We start from the raw sequence: 17,797 nt of genomic DNA, 5'->3' as shown, positions 1-17,797 counted from the left end.
GGTTATTTTTGCACCCATAAATGAATGAATTACTTTGTTGCTTTACTAAACTGTACCCTTGAGTTTGGACAGACCAAATCAAGTTTCGATGTTTACCTTGGAACAGGTACAGCCCAGTCATTCAATAAACATTTATTGACAGCCTGTGCGTCAGGTGCCATGTGGGTGCAGAGGAGACGAGGTCCTCACCCACTAGCTAACACACTCGGGGCTGGGCACAATGTATACTCCTCAAATGCTACATAGAAAACACACACACTCATGCCTATTAGGAGGTTTATTCTTTATGCTCAGAAACAAAGAAGTGGCCTTCCCCCCCAAAAGGGTGTCATCTTGAAGGAATGGGAGGCAGAGATAATGACAGGAGAGGGTGTTGGTGTGAGATTGAATGTGGGAGTTTTTTTCTCCCCCCTTTTCCTACTATCCACTTTTCAGTGTCCCCCTCCAAGAAATGTAGGTATGAACACAGCTTGCCACCCATTGGGGGGTTGGGGAAGCACAGCTGTAATAAAAAAAATTAATGCCCACGTTCAACAAGAGATGGATCCAGTGCGTATCTGATGGGGATGGGAGAAGGAGAAAGGGAAGGGATTCGTTGAGGAAGCTGCTGGATGGAGGGGAAGGGAAGAGGCTGGGACCCACCCCCATGACAGCGGGGATCTTGGTTCTGCCCCCCCCTCTCCCAGCACTTTCACCCCCTTCCTCCAGCCCCCCTTCCTAGCAGAACTGGTCGTCGCATTCCTCATCCTTCATCCCCTTCAGCCGAAGGCGGGCAAAGTCCTCAAACACGATGTCGTCATCTGTGGCATAGCTTGGTGGTGGAAAGGAAGGAGGCGAGGTGAGGGCTTCAGACCCTCTTCTTGACCTCCCACCCCACTCCAGAGACAGGTATTAGAGTGGCAATGGGACGGCAGGTACTTGCAGGAAGGGGCAGTAATAAGCAGCTCACAGGGTTATCACTGAGTTGATGCTTCAGCCATCCCTCCCCCAAAAGAAAGAAATAGGGTAGAGAGTAGATTTGAACGTTACAGGAATGTTTGTCCAGAGTCAAAGGTAGGGAGGGAGGCTCTTACTTGGTATCAAATTCAATGAGGTTGGTGTCCACAGGGGCATCTGTTTCAGGAGCAGCTGAAGGGAGGAGGAAAGTGGGTTGGTGGTTGCAGGAAGCACCAGCTTTTCTCCACTGGCCTGGTTACAGGCCCTCCGTTTGGGGGCTTGGGGTGGGCGGCATACTCACCTGACTGGGGTCTGGGGGTGATGATGTGGTCATGGGGCTTGGGGTGCATAAGAACAAAAGGCAGCTCCACAGAGACATCCCTGAGGAGGGAAGAGGCAGCATGAAGAGATGCCGACCACGCAGAGCCGAAGGAAACCACTGCGAACCCTACCCCAGGCTGCCCCACCATACTTACCCGCCACGAGATACCACCAGCTTCACCTTGACCCTGTACGACACCAGGATCCCCAGCACCTCCTTGTTGGCACCCTCTTTCACGCTACAATTGGGGGGAGAAGCTGGACCAGGGCCCATTGCCTGCACCCTAACCCACCCTTGGAGCTCCCATCAGGACCCTGAGCAGCACAAATTTGCACCAGCCCCCAAGGCTCCAGCGGCATAGACTGTTCTGTCGTCATAGTAAAGCACCCCACACCATCCCTGCACGAAAGCCTCCTGTGGCTTCTCATCTTGCTCAGTCAAAGCTGAAGTCCTGGTTACCTAACAGCCCTGTACTGTCTTGCTCTTCATTAGCCCTCCGACCCCACCTCCTACTCTTCTTGTAGTGTATTCTCACCACGCTGGCGTCCAGGCCTGCTGTGTGTGGTCATGCAGTGTGTACCCTGGACGAAGGCACCAGCAGGGGTGAAATCCAGCCCTTACTTTGTGAAGCCCTTACGCCGGGGCTGCTCCTGCCCAAAGACACAATGGTACCAAAGCGGCCAGCAGCGGCTCTGCTGGCCTCCTCGCACTGCCTCAGACACACCGGCCCAGTCCACATCCGGGGCTGTGTTTGCAGCTCTCTCTGCCTCGAGCAGTCTCCCTGCAAGTCCACATGCCTACGTCCTTTGGGTCCTTACACAAAACTCACCTCTGGATTATGCCTTGCCCTGCCCCTCTCTCTACTTTCTATCTCCCTTCTCTGCCTCCCTTTTTCTCCTTAACAGTGGTCACGAAACACGCTATATATTTTACCATTTATCCGATTTGTCTGTCCTCCCTCCCCTAAAATGTAAGATACTCTTCGTCTCTTCTGTTCAATGATAGAGCCCTGGCACCTAGGACAGAACCTGGCACACAGTTGGCACTGAATGACTGTCTGTCTCCTGGGCTGCAGGAGATCCCCCTGCTCCACGTCCAGCCCCACCCTCACATGGTGCTGGAAGCCAGGTTGGTGTCCTCGTGCTTGAGCTTCCCATCCAGGGCAAGACCACGCTTCTCCCGGTTGTCGCTGAGCAGTGGGGTTACGGTGTACACCTTGCAGAACGTGGAACTGGGAGATACCTGGTCACTGGGTGGTGCGGACAAGAGAACGAGACTCTTGGAGGGGCCAGGCTGGGCAAGGGGGCAGCTCCTACCCCCATCACTTGCCCCTTCTCTCTTTGGGCACAGGTCACAAGGGAGTGGGTTTTGGCTCAACCCGTTCAAGGGAATTAATAGCTCAGACACAACCAACTGTGGAGGGAATGCCCTTGAAAGTGGAGACAGTTTGGGAAGAATTCCACCCTCACCTTACATTCTCCTGGGCCTACTCTTCTCGGCAGTGGAACTGCAGTTATTTGCAGGAAGGGGCAGTATAATAGGTAGCTCACAAGATTATCATGGATTTGATGCTTTAACCATCCCTCCCCTCAAAAAACAGAAAGAAACGGGGTAGAGGGTATATTTGAATGTTACAATCTACTCCCCTGAGATTGGGACCCAGGGCTGTGCTGACTGATACTCACTCTTGTTCGATCTGAGCCACAGGACACTTGTACTGGGCGGTGCTGAAGAGGCAGATGTCGGCATACTGTCTCACTGTGGAACGGGGTGGGATCAAGCAGCTCGGCCAGGAGCGCAGACTCCCGCCCCACTCCAGACCACGTGGTAAGGGCCCCAGGCCCACACTCTTCCCACTCCCTGACCTGCGGCCCTCCCCATAGCCATCATCACCTGGCCCATAGCTCATTGTGGGCCAGCCTAAATTCTTTGAGCCCTGGTGGGTCTCACGCACTGGGCTATGTCCTTGGGCTGAGATCATGCCCAAGCCACAGAGGTAGCAACTCCCTCCCCCAAGACCTCCTTCCAACCCCCACTTCCTACCAGAGACTCTGATCTTCTTGACGGTCTTGGTGGAGTTGTTGGTGACGTGGACATTGATATTAAGGGGCTCCCCGTGGTAGTACAGCTTTTGAGGGGAAGACGATCAAGTTAATTGGTTGTTTTCACAGGTCCTGTTATCAGTGTGTCCCCGACACACACTGCTTGGCCCCCTCCCTCTAAACCCAAGCACACAGCAACTCTCCACAGCCAGCTAAGACAACTTCCGTTGAAGATACCATCTTGACCTCCCCCAGGGTCTGGCTCGCACTGTAGCGCCTACATCACCCTCTCACACCCCACCTCCTTGTCCAGGGAAGCCTCAAGGTGCAGGGACCGGTCAGACATGAGGAAGTGGCGTGTGGTTTCAGCGGAAGGCTGGGGGCCAGGTTTCTCTGGGGCAAACTGCACTTTTCGGATCACGAGACGCACAGAGTTCCTGGGAGTGGGAGGGGTCAGTCCTTAGACACCAAACACCCACTTCCACCTCCCACAGGGGCTGGGGCTCCTGGAGCGTGGGGGGAATGGGCAAACCATAGGGGAGATGGCTTCCCCTCACCTTTTGTGGCTTTTCTCTTCTAGTGATTTGGCACAGAAGGCTCGAATCTCAAAGTCTACCCCACAGGCCTCGGGAGGGGGAGAAAAGGTCACGTCTTATACAAGGCCCCTGCCACCACCACCACTCCCTTCCTTCCCTCTTCCTTGGTCTTGGGCAGGGACTCTTGCCCCATCCTGGTTTGAGGAGCATAGGGCCGGGCCCTTCCTCCTCTGACTCCCTGAGGCTTGGCATTTGGCAGAAGCTTGGTCCTAGCTGCGCAAGGGGAGCCTTTGTACCCAGGTACATGCAGGTTAAGAGCAGGAAGCAGTGTCACATGTGAGCAGTGACCATCCCATACACACCCCACATCCACTGGGGACATTACCTACCTTTTGTCCCACCCTGGCTTCTCCTCGACAGCCCACTCCCATGTCAGGTGCTTCCAACTCCTGCTGGACCCTGCTCTGCCCCATAAGCCCTCAGAACTGTTCCTCCCATACCTTCCCCGTGTCCTCTGGGCCTGGCTGCAGGGTGACGGAGCAGGGCAAATTCTGCGGGATCTGTGGCAGAGGAAAGGAGAGGCTTCAGTTCCTCCGCAAGCCCCCAAATCTTCCTCCCAACCTCAACTTAAAAGGCTGGAGAAGAAGTTCTGGGGATGATACATGAAGGGGCCCCAGGGAGGAGGCAGAGAGGCAAGGGCTTCCTGAATGCAGGGTGACCCTGAAGGGAGGTGGGTCTAGAGGACCCTCCTTACTGTTTTTACCAGATCTGCCTGTAACAGGTGCTTCACCCCCCAAACACAGTCCCAAACCCCTTGCTCTGCAGAGGGTGGGGGGCATCCTCACTGTGAAAAAAAAGGGGTGGGCATGCTGGCCCAGCTTCCTCAGCAGCCGGTCCTGCAGGCGGGTGGGGGGCCGGGGTGGGTTGGGCATTGGGGGGAAGGCCTGGTAGGTGGCGATGAACAGGTCTTTGCGGAAGGACAAGCCCAGCACATCCAGGTCTTCACGGCCATAGCGGAAGGCGCAGGTGAGGGTCACAAACACTGGCAAGGGAGGGCAAGGTGGGGTGGTCAGGAGCCCCCCCTTCCCCAGTCCCTCCAGTACCTAGCAGCAGCTGCTTTTCCTCGGCAGCAAAAGACTTGCCTGGATCCTACTCCTGGCTTCTGCCTCAGCCCTCCATGTCTCTGGGGCCCCTCTCAATGCCAGCCCGTTTCACTTCCCCACCTCCCCACATCCCCTTGGACACGTGGAGTTGGGGCCAGTACCTTTGCGGTCCTTCAGGTAGTCAGGGTCCACAAGCACCACGCCATCTAGGAAAGGGACACATGAGCTCATTTCCTGTCAGAGCCTCTCCTCTGCGGCTGGGCCCAGGAACTTCTTCCCTCCTGGGGGACGAGATGCCCCTATCTGGGTACACTTACCTACAGGATCCACTTTGTCCAGGTGATCTACAAAGTCCCGCTTGCCCAAGTACACAGTGAGCTGAGGATGGAGAGGGTCACAGGGAAGGTTGGGTAGGAGGGTGGTAGGGCATCGGAGCCTAACAGGGGGCTGCCCTACCCCTGGTCTTCCCAGGCTGGGATGTCCAGGAGTTTCTCCTGGTTTCCTCACAGTAGGGCTAGAAAGGGAGGGTGATGGGGCTTCCCAGACTACCCAACCATGAGGCTTCTTAGCTGTTCCCTAATATCTTTTCACACCTCTGCCTACCAGTTGGGTGTGTGTGTGGGTTTGTGGGTCAACTGCCAGTTAGGGAGGGGCTGTGGGTGGAGTGGGGGCAGCCCTCTAGGGGATCTAAGGTAAATAGGCCATAGCCTGGGGGGGGCTGTTAATTGTTCCCAGCCCCAGGCACCCTGGGTCGGTTCCTAAGAGGGCTATAGGCACGGGCTTTTGGCTCCTCCCCTTTGGTCTTGCTTAGGGACCCACGCCTGTCCCCACCCAGCCCTGTGGCTGGCTCAGGCAGAGCAGCCTTTGCCGCAAGGGGCTTCAGGAGGGAAGGAAGTCAGCTCTTAGCTGTCACAGGAAGTGGGGAGCTAGGGGTTGGGGATCGTCTTGGGGTAAGCTGGGCTTTGTAAGGGCCCAGGGAGGGTCAGGAAGAGAAGCACTTTTGGGACACTCACCTTGCAGTTAGGGCTCGACTTCTTGAAGACCCTAACAAAACAGAAAGGGAAACCCCACTGCCTCCCTCAGATTCAGCAGGGACCCCAGCGCCAGGACCTTGTCCCTCCCCAGCCTGAGAAACAGCTCACCCAGGATTCCTGCCTGGAGGCTTTGGGGCTTAGCCCAGCACTATCCCTCTCCCACTGTTTCCCAGAAGGAAAGGTAACCACAGGTCCTAAATGTTCCCAACATGGCATCCCCTAAAGCTGGCTGTCATGTCAAATCCCCCTCCCATCACTAGTTCCACTCCTCCCATGGCAATGGCCACTGGTTGCCACAGGAACCACCCTGGCTCTTCCCAGGGACTTCCCCGAGGGGCACCTGAATGGGCAGGTTGCAGTATTGTCTGTAAGACCTAACACGCTTCCCATCTTCTCTGGTCTGCAGCTCCAAAGACAGCTGGAGTACTTGGAAGAGTAATGGCCCCGGCCTTTGCCTCTAACATGGTTTCTACTATAGGCACTAAGTGGGGACCCTACTCCATTAACTTCCTACTGTCCCCATCTCTGATCTCTAGCTTAAAAGCCTGTCTTTCAAGGCTCAGCTCAGATAGCACCTCCTTTAGAAAGTCGCTCCTTTTTTTGGGGTTCTTGTCATGCCTCGTTTATGTTTTACTTGTGTGACACCAAGCAGGGGCAGTTAGCTCTGTACTGTCTACTGCACTAGATAGATAATGACCATCAGAGGCCTTATTCACTTAGGCATCCCCAGCGCAATGCCAGCCATACAACTACGAGGACGATGCTAACTAACATCTATTGGGTGAGTACTCCACGCCCAGCACTGTTTAAAGTGTTTCATGTGTGTTTTACTACTCTTCATAACCCAGTGATGCACGTCCTAATATTCCTATTTTATAGGTGAGGAAACTGAGGCACAGGAGAGATCAAGTATTTTGCCTAAGGTTACAGTGTAACTAGTGGACAGGCAGTCTGACTCCAAATCCGTGCCCCTAGTCACCAAACTATTATACGACCCCGCCTCTGCAATTGGCACCAAGTTTGTTAAATTGAGGGAGATTCACTTCCTAGTTGGTGAAACAACTAAGGCTAGACTCTACCTACTGCTGAAAGGGTAGGGAAGTGTCTGGCGACTCCAATGCTCTGGCCACTTGTGGGCTTGTGTTTTGCTGTACCACCTCCCAATCCATTCTGCCTCAACACTAATCCCTGGGAAGGGTCGCCAGAGAGAAACTGAAATCCTGCCAACTGGCCCATGCCTCCTCCAACCCAGCACCAGTTTCTGCTGTTAACTTTACTTGCCCCTTCTTCTCAAAAGGCCAAGCTGTCCAAAGGCCATTCAGCAAAGGGTATGAAGGTCCCAATATATCCCCATCCAATAAAGGAGAGTAAACATTGATATGGTGGCGGCTAGAATAAGCACCCCACCTCTTACACTAGCTTGGGGGCTGATTGCTCTGGCATCATACTGCTCTCCATCCTCTTTGTTTTGGTTTTCCTTTTTGTCCCAGTGTTTCTTTCTATTAGGAACCCTGGCAGAGGGCTATGACTGCCATAATCAGTTGGCCAACTGCAATGTATGTGGCTTTGGGTAATTTCGCTGGAGCAACTGCTGGGCACCTGCCCTCTGGATCCTAACCCAGCCAACCTCCTGACATACTAGGGAGGAGTAGCCTGAATATACTGAGGCTGGTCAAGTAGGCGGCGTGTAGGGGTGACAGGGAGGTGCCTGGGGGGTGGGACACAGAAGCAGATGTCCCCTCACACTTCCTGCTATTCTCTCCATTTCCTGTGGCCCAGAATTTGATGGGGGTTGGGGGAATTGTGCCAAGTCAGCAGTCCCCCTTTGGTCCATCCTTCCTCCTCCCTGAACCACATAACGGAAATCGGGGGCCTCCCTCAAGTGACTTCCCCTTTCTTTGGGGTGTTTAACCACTAATCCAGGACACCAATCCTTCCTCTGATCATCTCTCTAATACTGGTTGACTTGGTGCTCAGAAACCTGGGTTCTCCTATTCTACGGGGGAGGGGAGTGGTGGGGCTGATATGATCATGTTTTGCAGAACAAGTGACAGCTCAGGACCAGGCCCCCATTCCTGATTCCCTGTGGATAGAGGTATACAGCCTCATTTTTTCCTCTTTTGCTCCAGCTCCCCAGGGACTTAGGCATTCACCTATTGCCTCCTTGGGGGTGTTGGGTCACAACAGGAAGTGGATTTTGCTAGAGACCAAAAAAGAGAACTCGGGTATCAGTGGAAGGAAGGAGACTCGATTGCACAGAAAACATCCGGGGAGTGGATGGCGTGCCCAAGGCAGATATTGCCTCTTCTCACCCTCGGTAAGAAGGATAAGACTCAGACTCGGGGAGGGTCGCCACGCACTCTACTCCCCCAAGATGAGGCTGTTGCTCCTAGCAACCTCAAGGAAGGCAGAAGTTTGGAAGCGGTGCTACCCGGCCTTCAGGACAGGTGGGGGCAGCCCCACTGCCTGTGGGATGTTGGACAGGAGGCTTTCCGGTGGCTGGGCACGAGTCAAAGGGGGGAATCCCTCTCCGGGTATCCAGCTTGCCCATACCCAACCCTTAGGGGCCGGCCACCTGCTCTTCCTTCCTCCGCCCCTGCATCGCAGCCTGCACGGGAGAACCCAGTCGTCCGGCCCCCACATCCCTGCGAGAACCCAGACGCTGGTGTCCCAATCCCCTTCAGCACTCGCTTTCTGCAGGGGCCCTGGCATGCGTCCCCCTTATTATCCTGGAGGACCTAGGCGTACGGCTCCAGATGGCTGCCCCCTAGGGACCCAGGCGTCCGGCTCCCGATTCTCTCTGCGGTGTCCTTGTCTGGAGACGATCCCGATACCCGCCCCGAGCCGCCGCCCACGTCCCGCCGCGTGGCCCCACCTCCCTTACCTGGTCCCGGGTTTCTCCCCCATGGTGCGCGCACCCGCCGCCCGCCCGGTTCGCGGCACGCTCGCAGCCTCCTAGCCCGCAGCCAGGTCCCTGCTCCTCCCCGCACCACTGCGCACGCGCGCCCTCCGCTCTTTCTCCTCTTCCCCCCTCCCCACCCCCCCTCCCTCGAATCCTCGGGAGCCCGGGCCAGATGCGTCAGCCCGGATCGCGCGCGCCGCCGCGCTGCCCGCCCTCTTCTCACAGACACGCGCCGTGATTGGCCCCGCCCCCGTCCTCCGTACTCCAGCCCCTCCCCTCCCCGGGGATCCCAACTCCCTGCAATTCCCGCCCATCTCTCCTCCCATCCTCACCCCACTTAAAAACTGATTGGGCTTCCTTAAACGAAGATGCCCGCCTTCCAGAATTAGAGTCCTCTGATTGGCTCCTTGCATGAAGGGGGGTCCCCTCCTCTTTGTTTGCTTTCTCTGAGGCAGCGGAGGCGATGGGGGTGGTAGAGGCGGTGGAATGAGCTCAAGCGAAGTCTGGGAAGGAGGGTGAGGGGTTGCACACGTGGGTGAGCGGTTCCAGTTGCGTGATGCTTGCTTTAGTGCGCGCCGCTCATCCAAGTGCTTGCAGCGGCCTCTGGCCCGTCCTCCCGCTTCTTTATTGTGGTGTGTCAGCTCCCCCTGGTGTCTGTCTTAGATCTCTGCAGGGTTACCTTTCCTAATTTCTCTGATTACCCATCGCCTCCATTCACTCATTGCGGCTAACATCCATCCATCCGTCCATCCATCCATCCATCCTTCCATGCCTATTTTGTGCTAGTCACTACTCTGGACGATGGGGACACAGACATGAATTAACATAGACCCTGCCTTCCTAGTTTAGTTGAGGAGACGCATAAATAGGTATTATGATGCCAGAAGTGCTACAATGGAGGTACGACTCAGAAGACAAAGCAACTACCAGCATTTGGCTGGGATGGGGGTGGAGGGAGTGCAGGCTGTCTAGAGAGGGGGGCATTTGAGGACATCTTTCTGAATGGTGAGCAGAGGATGAGAAAGGGTATCCCCAAGAGAGAGAAGCGGGAGGCACATTCTGTTCTGAAGTGTTTGTGGGATTAGACAACACGAGAGTTAAGGCTGAAGAGGAAGACTGGAACAGAATGTGCAGGATTTTGTATAGCAGGTGAAGGTATGAGACTGATGCCCTTCCCCGAAGGACATGGATCCAGTAGTAGTTTTTAAAGCAAAGGAGTGGCATGATGAGATCTCTCTTTTAGGAAGATAATTCTGAGCAATGTGATGGGTGGAGGGAGTGGGGAAAGGCTGTTGTAGACTAAAACTAGCCAAGGGGAGATGATGAACCGGAGTGGAAGGGAGAAGGGCCTGGCTGAAGAGCCATTTCTAGGGCAAAATTGATGAGACTTGGGAAGGTTGATGGATGACTGACATTTCAGATGTAAGAAGCTAAAGTATTTCTTCTTCCATTTTTTCCCACACTCCTCCTGCTTTCCCCAGATGAACTAACTTCACACTCCCCCTTCCACTTTTTTTTTTTTTAAAAGATTTTATTGGGGAAGGGGAACAGGACTTTATTGGGGAACAGTGTGTACTTCCAGGACTTTTTTCCAAGTCAAGTTGTTGTCCTTTCAATCTTAGTTGTGGAAGGTGCCGTTCAGCTTCAAGTTGTTGTCCTTTCAGTCTTAGTTGTGGAGGGCCCAGCTCAGCTCCAGTTGCCGTTGCTAGTTGCAGGGGACACAGCCCACCATCCCTTGTGGGAGTCGAAACCGGCAACCTTGTGGTTGAGAGGATGCGCTCCAACCAACTGAGCTATCCGGGAGGCAGCTCTGCTCAAGGTGCCGTGTTCAATCTTAGTTGCAGGGGGCGCAGCCCACCATCTCTTGCGGGACTCGAGGAATCGAACTGGCAACCTTGTGGTTGAGAGCCTACTGGCCCATGTGGGAATCGAACCTGCAGCCTTCGGAGTTAGGAGCATGGAGCTCTAACCGCCTGAGCCACCGGGCCGCCCCTCCCCCTTCCACTTTCTTATGCAACAAAAAGTAATAAGCACATAAGACATTTTCTGATATCATCTTTAAGGTTCAAATACAGGCCGTGCTCACCAGCTGCCACTTCCCCACCCCTCAGTTCTATCACAACTTTCTAAGCTCACTCTTCACCCATTTCAAGATTTAACCATTTCTATTAGACTCATGAATCACTTTTGTCAAAGGGTCATGACCAGAAGGTAATGAGATCTGTATTGTTACCTATCTAAAGTGCTTTTGGTGCTCGCTTCGGCAGCACATATACTAAAATTGGAACGATACAGAGAAGATTAGCATGGCCCCTGCGCAAGGATGACACGCAAATTCGTGAAGCATTCCATATTTTTTAATATTAAAACTAAAAAAAATAAAAAATAAAAAATAAAAAATAAATAAAGTGCTTTTGGAACTGAAAGGTAAGTGGTCTTCATGGAATGAAAACTACTGTATTAAAGTATACTAATAGAAAGACAAGTTTAGACAAGTATTAAACAAGGCCAGAAAGAGTGAGATACATCATATTCTAGGTGAGAAAAACCATCATCAATTTCTCTGAAAATTGTCTATAAATTTAACTCCATATCAAAATAACAAAGAGAATTTTTTGCACACAAAGATAATCCAATAATTTGAATATAATAAAAGTCAAATCCAAGGGTCATTTTTTATCCTCTTGTACTGCCAAGTCCTGGCATTCTGCCTCCAAAATACATTAACCCATTGGGTTATTTTTTTCTCTATTTCTCCATCTTCAGTGACACTCTGGTCCCAATCACCATTCTCTCTCACCTGGCCTGTTGTGATAGTCTCTTACCATGACCTCTTCTTCATTGCTCTCCTTGCTTCCCTCCTGGCCTTCTAGCCCCTTCTCCACACAGGAACCAGAGTGGTCTTTTCAAATGTCAGTCAATTCTGGTCACTCCCTGCTTAAAGCCCTTCAGCAGCTTCCGAATATGATGCGAATAAAATCCCATCTTTTCACCTTGGCCTACTAGAATCCACATGATCTGATCTATACCCACCTCTCTAACCTCAACACATCTCACATGTTATCACTCTCCAACTCTCTCTATCCTTGAGCCAAATTAGTCCTCTTTCTACCCTCCAGCAAGCACATTCCCACCTCAGAGCCTCTGTTCATGCTGCTGCTTCTGTCTGGAGAAACCTTCCTTTGCTTCTGTATGACTGACACCATCCTGCCATCCTCAGATTGGGCTTCTTTTTAAGAGGTCCCCACTCCAACCCACATCACCCTTTATCATGGTACCCTGCTTATTTTTTTTTAAAAAATAATTCATACTGCTATCCAAAATTCATTTATTTTATTTGACTATCTCTTCTGTCTAAAGTACAAATCACTTAAGGAGGTTCTTGTCTTCTTCACTGTCTTATTCTTATCACTTAGAACAGTGCCTGGCACATAAAAGGTGCTCAATAAATATTTGTTGAGTGAATAAATGAATGCCTGTCGGATGAAAGAGAATGTCTTAATTTTGACAGGAACTAGCAAAACGCTGTCTAGAAAGGTTGTGTCAACTTACTTCCCTGCCAACCATGTAGAATAGTACTCTATATACATCATCCTGATACTAGATTTATTTATCTTTTTAAATTTGCAGGGCGCGTGTGTGGTATCCTTTCTGTAGTTGTAAACGTAGTTAAAAATGTCTGTGGTTTCTGACAAGGGGGCCAGTTCCTTAGATATCAGTGCTGCCTAGAGCGAAAGTGTCCGGAAGCTCCCTTACTTTAACCGACAGTTTTCGGACTTCGGCGCCTTTTGTCCTGACCACGTGTTCTGTAAGCGCCACTGGCCTCCCGGCCGGTACCCGGCCCACCCGCCAGCCGCTCCCACCCCGGGAACTAAACGCGGCGCCCCCCTCACCAGCCTTCCACCCCGCGCATGCTCCCTCCTAGCCAGATCCTGGAGTCCAACGTTCGTTCGCCCAATGCGCAGGGCTGTAGCCCCCTCCCCATGTCCCTTCCCCACGAGGCGTCAGTCGCAGTGTGTTTGCGTCATCGCGCCACGCCACCATTAGAGCCCCGGTGAAGATGGCGGCAGCCGTTCTCAGTGGGCCCTCTGCGGGCTCCGCGGCTGGGGTTCCTGGCGGGACCGGGGGTCTTTCGGCGGTGGGCTCGGTCCCGCGTCTCCGCCTCCTGCTGCTAGAGAGCGTGTCCGGGTTGCTGCAGCCGCGAGCGGGGTCTGCCATTGCTCCTGTGCATCACCATGTCCGCTCGGCCTCACATTTGCCCGGGCTCATGTGTCTGTTGCGGCTGCATGGGACGGTGGGCGGGGCCCAGGTGAGTCTGGGGCCTGCGTGCTTGCGGCCCCGTTGGAAGGTTGGCACAACACCTGTGCGCCAGGTTCGCGGTGAACTGGAGCTGCAGTCGGGAGGTGGAGGGAAGGAGAGATGGGGGCACGGAGTATCCGGGTATCAGTCTGGTCGAGATTCACGCAATTCTTCTTTATCAGCCACGAGTAGGAACTCAGAGGAAAGGATGGGCCTCATTTCTCTTGCTGGGCTATCGGTAGTCACACATGAATGGGTTCGACTCCAGGTCCGGTCACTCACTAGATCTATGATCTTTAGCTTCTTTTCCCTCCGGAGGTATCTCTTTTTGGATACTGAGTGAACGCACATATTCAACAAATATTTACTGAGCTCTCACTGAGAGCCAAGTGCTGCATGCTTGTTACTTGCAGATGCAATGGGGTTGAACAAAATGTTATAAAACACCTTGAGCATTGTATAGTAGGGACCATTAACCTAATTTGGAGAGTTGCAGAGATTTTCCTAAGGTACTGGAGTTTAAGATGAGGCTCCCCCCAACCCCCCACAGATGAGTAGGGTTTGGGTAGGGAAAGAAAATGTGAGGGATGGTTCAGTCAGTGGAAAGGTCGTGGGAAGACCCTTTGGTAGGAAGGAACTGAGAAGAAGGGCATTGTGCTTAGAGGTGGAAGGGAAGAGAGTGGGTGCTATGAGGCTGGTGAGGTGGGTAGGTAGGTAGTGGACAGATCGTGCAGAGCTTAATAGATTGTTTTAGCAGGGTTCTTTCGATTATGCTAAGAGTAGAATCTTTTTTTTTTTTTTTTTTAAAGACTTTATTGGGGAAGGGGAACAGGACTTTATTGGGGAACAGTGTGTACTTCCAGGACTTTTTTTTCCAAGTCAAGTTGTTGTCCTTTCAGTCTTAGTTGCGGAGGGCGCAGCTCAGCTCCAGGTCCAGTTGCCCTTGCTAGTTGCAGGGGGCGCAGCCCACCATCCCTTGCAGGATGCGCTCCAACCAACCGAACCATCCGGGAGCTCAGTGGCAGCTCAGCTCAAGGTGCCCTGTTCAATCTTAGTTGCAGGGGGCGGAGCCCACCATCCCTTGCGGGACTCGAGGAATTGAACCGGCCACCTTGTGGTTGAGAGCCCACTGGCCCATGTGGGAATCGATTCGGCAGCCTTCGGAGTTAGGAGCACGAAGCTCCAACCGCTTGAGCCACCGGGCCAGCCCCCAGAGTAGAATCTTACACCCATTCAGTTTTGCAAGCTAGAAGCCCAGGTATCATCCGTCCTAAACACTTTCTTCTTGCTCACACACTTCCATATGCAGTCTTATCCAGTCCTGTTGATTTTATCCTCTGCGTAGTTTTTAGATCTGTCCACTCATTGCTGTATCTTTATCATTGCCCCCATCCTAGCTTGAACCCCCATCTTGCCCAAGTGAAGGTACTAATTCTAAGAAGGTATAACATGTCTAAGTAAGTGCTCCTTTAATATCTCTTGCCCTCCATCCTCTCAACACTCCCCCAGATTCCACCCAGCTCTTAAGATCTGCAAGTACGTACATGAGGTCCTTCTTGTCCAGGCTTTGTTACTGAGACCTTCCGATCTCCATGTTTCCTTCCGGGAAGGGGGTTGTCACAACTACTGGGTGGTTCAATTAGCCCCAAATTTATGAGGGATGATCTCGTTATTTATATTATCATTACACCTCATTGTTGAGGGTGACAAAACTGTGCCTCTGTAGTCTCAGCCCAGTTTCAGAAGCAAGAGCTAATTATATATTTTCTCTTCCTTCTAAATCTTCCTCTTCTGATTCATGTGGTTCCTGAATATTTCTTAAATATTATCTATTCTGCCTGTAAATGTGTGATTTCTTTCATCATCTCTTTGGAGTCTTCTCTTCCTCAAGGTGAACTACATGAACTTAATGTCTTGCTTATTTTCTCCAAGGGTCTAAAAGTCTAGTAGAATTTTGAGTAAAGAAGCTAAGGGTGATGTGCGAAACTAGACTCCCCTTTAATGTTACCTCAACCACATTTTTGGGTATATCCTGCCTTGAATTTTTTTCTACCTGCGTCTCTTGTATTTGGTCCTCAATACATGGAACTGTATAGTTTTTGCTTCCCCATAGATTTGCATTCAATAAACATTTATTGAGTATCTGTTATGTGTTACCTACTATTCCTCATCTCTAGGTAGATAAATAAGACACAGTCTTTTCCCTCAGAGAATTTCTAGTCTAGTTTAGATGAGTAATGAAGGTAAGTAAATAGTCTTGGAGCTTGAGAGAAAAAGAGATCCATCGATTCATGGTCCATCCATCTAGGCTTACTCACCAACTTGGCTTTCCCACAGGTACTACACACTCAAGTTCCAAATCACAGCTACCTCAGCACAGTTCAGTTTCTGGCTTGGTTTATAGCAACAACCTCCTAACTGGTTTCCTCGCCTTCACTCTTTGCTCTTTTTAATCTATTTCCCACACAGCAGCTAGAGTGAGGTTTCTGAAGGAAAATTCTGATCATGTTTGCTGCCTTTTAATTTTAAAATTCTTCGATACTTGCCTCTGGGCCTTTATATTTACTATTCTGCTTGGAATTGCTTCCTGTGTTGCCTGCCTCCAAAAATCTTCAATTCTCTGCTTATTTGTCGCTGCCTTCGGGAAACCTTTCCAAATCAGCTATGATTAGCGGCTCTTTACTGTACCATATTGAAAGTATCTATTTATTCATTTTATGTGTACATACAGTCTCCCTCCTCCACAGCCACACAACTTGGCTTTGATTTGATTTGTGTGTAACTAGAAGAAAAACTTACGGAAAATTTCAGCTGATACAAAAGTAGAGAAAATAGTATTTTGAACCACCCCAGCCACACCATCACCCAGATTTAACAATGAACATTTTACCAGTCTTGTTTCATCCCACCTCTGCTTTTATTTTTTCCCCTGTAGCATTTTAAAGCAAATCCAGATCTCATTTCCCCTATAACTGCATGTGCTTTGAGGGATGGAGTGTCTTGTTCTCCCTTGTATCTCTGGGGCTTTGTACTGTCCCATTCTCCAGCCAGTAGCCAGTGATCTTTTAAAAAATATCAATAAGATTGCAGCATTTTCCTGCTTAAAACCATACAGTAACTTAGCACTGCACAAGGGCCTATATAATGTGTAGCCTGTATTTGCCTCTTGACCTCCTCTCATATGACTCCCTGCCTGTCTTAACTGTACTCCAGCCACCCAAGCTAATCTCTTGAGCGTGCCAAGGCCACTGCTCGTTAGTTCCTTTACTCTTTGCTGGGAAACTCATGGGAAGGTGAGCTCATTTATATTTCAACTTACATGTCACCATTTCAGAGGAGTCTTTTCTCACCACCCCTTCTTAAAATAAAACAGTATTTCGTATTCCAGTTCATTCTCTTTCACATTACCGTGTTTTGTTTCTTTCCTAGCATTTATCACTATTTGAAAGAAATTAACTCATTTATTATGTCATGTTCTGTCTTCCCTTTCTTATTCGGTTTAAATTCCATTACAGTCACTTCCTTATCCCTCTTCCTTCATTGAACTTGCCAGGCAATACCCTGTCTGTGTTAAATCCAACTCTGTGTATTCTTGCTTGCACCTGCATAGCTCAGTATAGCTTGAGAAAAACATGTATCCTTGCTGACTGGTCTCACTTTAAATTCATGGCCATCATCAACTCTGGTGGACCCTTAATGTTGCCTGGCAATTCTGTTACATTTCCATTTTCCCAGAAACCTCTGATTACTTCTCTCCATCCTTGCTCTTAGCTGATGACCTCGCTTCCCATTGCACTGAGAAAGTAGAAACAGTAAGATGGAAACTCCCGTAGGCTTCCACCACCTTATCTGCCAGCTTGACTGCATCCGTGTCCACATGCTCTATGTTCTTTCCTATTGCTAGGGAAGAACGGGTCCATGCTACTGTCTAAGGTCATCCTTCTGCTTGTGCCCCAGGTCTGTCCCCTGTCTCTGTATACAAGTTCATTGCTTTAGTAGTTCTCCGCCACTTTTCCATCATCAGATTTTCCCTCTCTTTTGGGTCATTTTTATCAGCATACAGCTCAAAGCTGCTTTAAAAAAATCCCACTCTGAAAAAAAAAAAAAATCCCACTCTGGCTCCTGCCCCATTTCTTTATAGAGAAACTTGCTGTCTTTGATTCTTCTCCCATATTTTTTTAAATAACATTACTTTGAAATAGTTTAAAATTTATAGAATATTTGAAAGAATAGTTTAAAGAATTCCTGTATACTGTTCACTCACTTTCCCCAAATGTTAACATTTTAAGTGCATTATTTATTTTATCATTTTCTGTATATATTTTTTCTGGATCCATGTAGCAGTAAGTTGCAGACATAATGCCTTTTACCTCTAAATACTTCAGTGTTTATTTCCTTAAAAACAGGACATTTTCAATCAGAAAATTAACATTGATGCAATACATGATTTAATCTGTAGATCTTATCTAAGTTTTGTAAATTGTCCTAAAAGTGTCTTTTATAGCAAAAGAAAAATTTCTAGTCCAGGATTCAATGTAAAAATCACACATTGCATTTATTTGTCATGTCTGTTTAGTCTTCTTTAATCTGAAGTAATTCCTCAGTGTTTGTCTTATTATCTTG

General features: G+C 50.4%; 2 protein-coding genes and 1 non-coding gene across 5 annotated transcripts in view; 2 read left to right on the top strand and 1 right to left on the bottom strand.

Annotated features, from left to right (window-relative positions):
- Nucleotides 1-259: 259 nt before the first annotated feature.
- ARRB2 (arrestin beta 2) lies at nucleotides 260-8,983 on the bottom strand. Of its 2 annotated transcripts, XM_033089486.1 has the most exons (15): nucleotides 8,858-8,982; nucleotides 5,953-5,983; nucleotides 5,257-5,317; nucleotides 5,101-5,145; nucleotides 4,682-4,878; nucleotides 4,337-4,396; nucleotides 3,858-3,925; nucleotides 3,602-3,737; nucleotides 3,302-3,386; nucleotides 2,944-3,016; nucleotides 2,370-2,507; nucleotides 1,413-1,496; nucleotides 1,238-1,317; nucleotides 1,074-1,128; nucleotides 260-811 (listed from the first exon to the last, which is right to left on the bottom strand). In XM_033089486.1, exons 1-15 carry the CDS (start codon nucleotides 8,878-8,880, stop codon nucleotides 718-720), a joined length of 1,230 nt encoding a protein of 409 aa, XP_032945377.1. In that variant the 5' UTR covers nucleotides 8,881-8,982; the 3' UTR covers nucleotides 260-717. The 2 variants fall into 2 exon arrangements, 1 of the variants encoding a protein (XP_032945377.1); XR_004421250.1 differs by lacking the exons at nucleotides 260-811; nucleotides 1,074-1,128 and adding an exon at nucleotides 1,794-1,908 and having other exon boundaries at nucleotides 1,275-1,317; nucleotides 8,858-8,983.
- The window catches only part of PELP1 (proline, glutamate and leucine rich protein 1), a 29,118-nt gene continuing 17,336 nt past the window's right edge, over nucleotides 6,016-17,797 (top strand). Inside the window, exon 1 of one of the 2 annotated variants that reach the window (XM_033089485.1) lies at nucleotides 6,016-8,420. Coding sequence is in view for 1 of the 2 variants with exons in the window: in XM_033089484.1 (XP_032945375.1) it covers nucleotides 12,936-13,184 (249 nt within the window). In the remaining variant the exon portion in view is untranslated. Of the gene's footprint in view, nucleotides 8,421-12,902; nucleotides 13,185-17,797 lie in introns of those variants that run through there. The other variant, XM_033089484.1, reaches the window with a different exon arrangement.
- Nucleotides 11,127-11,233, top strand: LOC117014161 (U6 spliceosomal RNA). Its single transcript, XR_004421459.1, has one exon. It is a non-coding gene; the product is annotated as a U6 spliceosomal RNA (small nuclear RNA).

Source organism: Rhinolophus ferrumequinum, chromosome 21 (genome assembly GCF_004115265.2).
Source record: "Rhinolophus ferrumequinum isolate MPI-CBG mRhiFer1 chromosome 21, mRhiFer1_v1.p, whole genome shotgun sequence".
Lineage (NCBI taxonomy): Eukaryota > Metazoa > Chordata > Mammalia > Chiroptera > Rhinolophidae > Rhinolophus > Rhinolophus ferrumequinum.
Note: the sequence above shows the minus strand (reverse complement) of the source record. Positions and strands in the feature narration are given on the sequence as shown.

Excerpts from the sequence above, each read along its gene's own strand:
- ARRB2 (XM_033089486.1), bottom strand. The coding sequence starts at position 8,880 with ATGGGGGAGAAACCCGGGACCAG. Across the intron at positions 3,926-4,336 it reads GCCCAGAGGACACGGGGAAG|GCCTGTGGGGTAGACTTTGA; the intron begins GTATGGGAGGAA and ends CCCCCTCCCGAG. Across the intron at positions 3,738-3,857 it reads GAAGAGAAAAGCCACAAAAG|GAACTCTGTGCGTCTCGTGA; the intron begins GTGAGGGGAAGC and ends TCCCACTCCCAG.